General features: G+C 37.4%; 1 protein-coding gene and 1 non-coding gene across 2 annotated transcripts; one reads left to right on the top strand and one right to left on the bottom strand.

Annotated features, from left to right (window-relative positions):
* Positions 1–1,850: 1,850 nt before the first annotated feature.
* LOC124898518 lies at positions 1,851–2,551 on the bottom strand. Its single transcript, XM_047412157.1, has 2 exons — positions 2,546–2,551; positions 1,851–2,390 (listed from the first exon to the last, which is right to left on the bottom strand). Exons 1-2 carry the CDS (start codon positions 2,549–2,551, stop codon positions 1,851–1,853), a joined length of 546 nt encoding a protein of 181 aa, XP_047268113.1.
* Positions 2,552–6,525: 3,974 nt separating this feature from the next.
* On the top strand, positions 6,526–6,631 carry LOC124891878. Its single transcript, XR_007049928.1, has one exon. It is a non-coding gene; the product is annotated as a small nucleolar RNA R71 (small nucleolar RNA).
* The last annotated feature ends 369 nt before the right edge of the window (positions 6,632–7,000 follow it).

Below are 7,000 nucleotides of genomic sequence, written 5' to 3'. Positions count from 1 at the left end.
GACCCAGTTAGCATAAAACTCCCTGACAAGGCTCAAGTTTCACTCATGAGGCTGTATGAGCATGAAGTCCCAGTGTAACTCTTCTATCTGTCACACAATACTGGGAAACTCTCTCAACAGATTCTCCCTATAAATGAATTAGCTGGCCATATACTTAAACTCACCATTCTCTGCATACTATTTCCGTCCAACCTCTATAACCCATCTAGTACCATATATCCTCACTTGCCCATATGGGAGAAGTGAAGGGTGAGACGCACTACAACTTTGTCTATTCTTTTTCCTTGCTGGCTTAGAAGGTCACGTCTTGGTCTTGCCCTTTTGTTGTTGACCAGACATATCACCTGTCAACAAAACATGAAACAACCATATCAAACGGGGTGAGTATGTTGAACTAGAAAACACTATGTGTGTGGATAGTGGTTAGAACACCCCACACTTAGTTGCTTGCACAAATGCGTGGGTTGGAATGCTAGGGTACTCAGACTTCCCTTTAATTAACAATATGCATCAGCAAGATTTCCCACATATTTAAATAAAATAACTTATCTTTCTTCCAATTTATAACACTTATAGTCATCTCCACTTTATCAAACAAAACTTTAGATGTACATACTTGATATTTCAACATTTGTGCATGATTTCACATAAAAGTAGTCAATTGACTTGCATATTACAACATTTTAACAAGCACTATGTGAGTGGAGGGTGGTTAGAAAACCCCACACTTAATTAATATTGTGGTTGTGCAATCGGACCTCCTCAAGGTATTTAGTTTTCCCTTTTTATCAAAATACACCACACATACTAATTTTGGTGCCATGACTCAACCCGCATTTACTATCACAAAGTTAGCCCATACATGTACTATGCCATAAATACTCATGTGTTAACAGTCTATTGCATTAATGAACAAGCACTAAACAATAAATAGTCTAATGACACATGCACTGAAACATCCTACTTCCATGGTACAAAGTGCTGTATAACTCACATATCTCACAAAATTTTCTACAAAGTAACTATATACTTCAAGTATGGCTAACATTTTATCATTTCTTGCACTTAATTAAGTAATAGAATTAAGAGTGGGGTATTTACTTGAAGAAGATGAAGAAGAATATCCTTTTTTCTTGAGAACAAAGAACAAAATTGAGTGAAACGTATTTGGTTATGGGGATTTAAGAGCGGAACGGGCAAGGGTAAAGGAGTGAATGGGATTTGAAAATTAAGAGGGTATTTAAAGAGATTTCGGAGTAGGGGACCAAATTTTTGGAATTCTTAAATGGGTAGGGATTGGACACGCATCGCGAGCTTTATCCCGCCGATACAAAGCGGGCACCATGGGCTCTACTCTTCCGCTCTAGGCCAGGTACTGCGGGCTCCATTCCCCCACTCTAGGTGAGGCATCGTGGGATAATCCCCCGTGCTCACTATAATGCCAAAATTTTGGCATGGATTTTAATCTTTTGGGGAAATATTTCATTCCTCCTATTCTTTTTCACCCTGTACCATTCCATATTGCCTATTTCACTTACTTGAAAACTTCCTTTGATCAGTCCTTGGTACTCCCCACTTTTAGTTCTCTCTCATGCCACCGCCAAGGTTCTCATTCCTGTACACTAAAACAAAAATGATTAAATAGCATAAGAAAAAATGGGTTTCGTCCCACTCAGCGCCTTAGTTTTGGTTGTGGCACGACACTTTTTTTTTGTATTTTTTATTTCTTTTTTATTTTCTTTTTCTTTTTCTTTTAACGACAAGGCAATAAACTACTTAGTACACTACATTTATGGGTTGACTCCCACGTAGCACCTTAGTTAACATAGTGGAATGATCCAACTCAATCTTCACTCATCCACAAAGGTGATGGACACATTGTGCTGATATGCATGATCCGCCCAATAATGCTTCATCCACTTCCCTTTCACCAAGAATTTTTCAGTCTTCTCCTTGTTCCATAGTTCAAAAGCTCCATAAGGCATCATTCGCACCAACTTAAATGGCCCAAACCACTTAGAACACAACCTACCTGGAAACAACTTCAATCTTGAATTAAATAGCAACACAAGTTGTCCAGGCTCAAAAACTCTATTCAGAATCTGCTTGTCATGCCATTTCTTAGTATTCTCTTTGTACAGTCTTGTATTCTTATAAGCATGGAGATGAAAATCGTCAAGTTCATTCAGCTTCAACAATCTCTTCTCACCAACTGTCTTTATATCAAGGTTTAGTTTCTTAACTTCAAAATAAGCTTGATGCTTAAGCTCCACAGGAAAATGGTATGCTTTCCCATATACCAAGCGATATTGATAGGTCCTAATGGATGTCTTATAGGCTGTCCTAGATGCCCATAGTGCATCATCTTGCTTTTTTGACCAATCCTTTTGCTAGCCATTTACAGGCTTCTAGAATATTTGCTTGATTTCTCGATTAGAGACTTCTACTTGGCCACTCATTTGTGGGTAATACGCAATGTCCACCTTGTTCCTCACACCATATTTAGCTAACAGATTTTTGAATCAAGTGTTAACAAAATGCATACCTCCATCACAGATAATAGCTTTGGGTGTGCCAAAATGAGAGAAGATATGCTTCTTTACAAACTTTATTACAACTCTCGCATCATTCGTAGGTAAGGCAATAACTTTTACCCACTTAGATATGTAATCGACTGCCATGAGGATATATAATTTACCATAAGATGGGGGAAATGCACCCATAAAATCTATCACCCTAAACATCGAATACCTCAACTTCAAGAATATTGTTCAGGGGTATCTCATGGCGCCTTGATATTGTATCTAATCACTAACACTGATCACACCCTTTTATAAAGACAACTGCATCTTTGAACGAAATTGGCCAAAAAAAGTCTGATTGTAACACTTTTATAGCTGTTTGTTCACCCCCATGATGGCTACCATAAGGAGATAAAGGGCACTTTTGTAGCACTTGTTTAGATTCAGCTTCGGAAACACATCTACACACAATCCTATTAGGACCCTATTTGAAGAGAAAAGGTTTACCCCATATGTATGCACGAGAATCATGTAACAACTTCTTTCTCTATTGATTGGTAGCTTCGGGAGGTTAAACCATCCACACTAACAAATTTACAATGTATACATACCAGGGAAACTCACACATATCGAGTGCCACCAACTTCTCATCTGGGAACTCTTCTCAAATGTAAAGTGTATCACCAGCAATGTGATCACAATTCTCTAGCCTTGACAGATTATTTGCCACTTGATTCTCCGCTCTTTTTAGGCACACACTTCTAGATCAAATTCTTAAAGCAATAGAATCCACCTTATTAATCATGGCTTTGCATATTTTTTGTTGAACAAATACGTAAAGGAAACATGGGCTGTGTGAACAATTACCTTGGTGCCCACCAAGTATGATCTAAATTTGTCGAACACATAGATGAGCGCTAGCATCTCCTTCTTTATGATTGTGTAATTCATCTGGGTATTATTTAAGACTTGCATTCATAATAAATAGAATGAAATACCTTGTCTTTTGCTACCTCAAAACCGCTTCAACAGCCACATCACTGGCATCACACATAAACTCAAATAGTAATGCCCAATCTAGAGAAATCAAGATGGGTGCTTCAATCAGTTTCTTTTTCAGCCTCTCAAAATCTTCCTAACACTCAGCCCCAAAATCAAATTTTGCTTCTTTTTCCAACAGTTTACACATAGGACTTGCAATCTTCAAAAAATCTTAGATAAACCTCCTGTCAAACCCTACATTCCCCAGGAAACTTCTCACTCCCTTCACTATCATAGGATATGGTAGATTTTTGATTACTTTAACTTTGGCTCTGTCCACTTCAAGTCCTTTGTATGGCACCTTATGGCCAAGGACTATTCCTTTCTTAACCAAAAAGTGACACTTCTCCCAATTCAAGACAAGGTTTGTCCCCTTATAATGAGCTAAAACTTGATCTAGATTCTACAAGCACACATCAAAAGAGTTACCATATATAGAGAAGTCATCCATAAATACCTCGATAAATTCCTCAACCATGTCATAGAAAATTGCCATCATGCATCTCTGAAACATTGCGGGTGCATTGCATAAGACAAAACGCATGTGTCTGAACACATATGTACCTAATGGATAGGTAAAAGTGGTCTTTTCCTGATCTTCTGGCACTATTGTGATCTGATTATACCCTGAGTAAATATCCCAAAAGAAATAGTATTCTTGCCTTGCCAACCTATCTAGCATTTGATCAATGAATGGGATAAGATAATGTTCCTTTCTGGTAGATTCATTCAGCTTTCAATAATTGATACAAATCCTCCAACCAGTTACTATACGAGTGGGAATTAGCTCATTAACTTCATTGGTCACCACAGTCATCCCACCTTTTTTTGGGATGCAGTGCACTGGGCTAACCTACTTGCTGTCAGATATGGGATAGACAATCCCAGCATCAAGCCACTTCATGACTTTTTTTTGTACTATTTCCTTCATCACCAGATTCAATCTTTGTTGTGGCTGCACACTTGCCTTATAACCTTCTTCCATGTATATATTATGCATACAAAAAGCCAGATTTAATCTTGTGATGTCTGACATTTGCCACCCAATTGCCTTCTTCCTTATTTTCAAAACTTCATTGCTTCCCTTACCAGCACATCAGATAAAACTATAGACAAAATAATAGGTAGGGTATCATTGTCACCAAGGAAAGCATATTTCAAGTGAGAAGGAAGAGCCTTGATCTCTAATTTTTGAGTTTTATCAACAAATGACTTGGGCGAGGGGCCAACTGGCCTATTTAATGGCTTAAAAGCAAGCTTTCTCATGTCAATAATAGCCAAATCCATAACTTGAACCAATTCAAGCACCTCTACATCACCATAAAGATCATAACCCATCAAAGCTCGCTCGAGTGGATCATCGGACAATAATATATAGAGCTCGAACGCAAGGTGTATAACTAATATAGAAGATAATTCTTCATATATAGCAGGCAACTTCAGTGCCTTATATATATCAAAAACCTCCACTTTGTCATGCGCACTCATAGTCATCTTCCCTACACTTATATCAATAAGTAATTGCCCTGTTTCTAGGAATGGGTATCCTAAAATAAATGGAACAACTAGATCAACTTCAAAACTAAGAATAATAAAGTCTATTGGAAAAATTAGTGATCCCACTTGCATTAATACATCTACAACAATTCCATTAGGCCTAGCAAGGGACCTATCATCCAATTGCAAAATAATGATCATGGGTTTGTGACTCCCAAGACACATCTTTTGAAACAAAGATATGGGCATAAGATTGATGCTCTCCCCTAAGTCACACAACCCACGAGCACTGATGGCCTACCCGATAGTGATCTGTAAAGTAAAACTACCTGTATCTTTTATCTTCTTGGGCAATTTATTCTGTATATTTGAGATACACTCCTCAGTAAGTTCAACTGTAGAATACTCTATCAACTGGTTCTTGTTTGCCACTATGTATTTCAAATACTTTGCATACTTCAACATACTCTATAGAATATCAATAAGAGGAAGATTGACATGAACCTGCTTTAGAAGATCTAAAAACTTCTTGTAACTTGTATCCTCTCGGTGCTTCTACTGCCTTTGAGTGAATAGTAAAGGTATAGTCTTCTTCTCCAATTGGGTTTCATCACTTACAACTTTATCTTTGACCACTTTCTCATTATTCTTTTTAAATTCATCATCAATAGCTGTGGGATTGACCTACTCCAATTCCGCTCCCATTAACTACAAACTAGTCCTTGTTGTGACTACATTTACCTGCTTTAGATTTACCTCTAGATTACTAGGTAAGCTTCCTTGAGGTCTAGGGTTTTGTGCTCCTATAATCTGACTAATTTACTACTCTAAATTCTTCATAATCAACTATTGATTATTCATATCAGCTGCTAATTATGCACGAGAAGCTAAAAGTTGCTTCATTATCTTCTCTAAATTGCTATTGATTCTATTGTACCGACCCCTTATACTGATTATTTTTCTGTGCTTGATTTCCATCCCATGAAAAATTAGGCTGGTTTCTTTAATTGGGATTATAGGTGTTACCAAAGTTCTATTGTCTGTGATTATTTATATTCCCCATATAATTAACAAAATATGGATTAACTGCACAAGCATCTGCTGCATGCTCACTACCTATACAAATCTCACACCAAGAATTTACTTGTTAGACTACATTAGCTGTAGCTGCTACTTGCAAAACCCCCAACTTATGTTGTTAAACTGAGTAAGCATTTGATTTTGCATTGCTGCAAGTTGAGCTCACCAAGCAGTGAACTGATCTACCTTTAACACACCTTCCACATTCTTAAGAGCAATCCTTGAGTCAACATGCCATTCAGGATTCCATTGTGAAATTTGATTAAGTGTATCTTATTCATTATATGTTTTCTCTAGAGCTTTCCCACCAGCTGCTGAATGCAAGAGAATCTTTTTCTTTGGCTCAAGACCCTATATGAAAGTGTAAACAAGAACATCATTAGACTGATGATAGTGAGGGTAATTTTTTAGCATACCCTTAAACCTTTCCCAAGCTTAGAAAGATTTTCTCCTTCTTTCTACCTAAAACTTAGAATCTCACATCTCAAACATGCATTCTTCCCTAATGGAAAGAATCAAATTAGGAACTTCTGAGCTAGATCATCCCATGAAGTGATGGAGAGTGGTGGTTCAACATGTAACCACCTTTTTGCTTCCCTAATTAGAGAAAAAAAGAAGAGAGTTAATATAATATAATCAGTATTTATCCCTTCAGGAATGTAGGTATCACTAATTTCCAGGAAGGTCTGTATGTGCTGCTGTGGGTCTTCATGTGAAAATCCAGCAAATTGCCTAGCCAAATTCAGCAACTGCACCATATTTTGCTTTAATTCAAATCGAGCTTGTGAATACTATTAGTAGTATGGTTTATGAGAGAGATTTCCACCTCATGAATAGGTCTTACAGCTGCTTGATCAGGA

This window comes from Capsicum annuum, chromosome 1 (assembly GCF_002878395.1).
Source record: "Capsicum annuum cultivar UCD-10X-F1 chromosome 1, UCD10Xv1.1, whole genome shotgun sequence".
Lineage (NCBI taxonomy): Eukaryota > Viridiplantae > Streptophyta > Magnoliopsida > Solanales > Solanaceae > Capsicum > Capsicum annuum.
The sequence above is the reverse complement of the archived record's forward strand: the minus strand, read 5'-3'. Positions and strand labels throughout refer to the sequence as shown.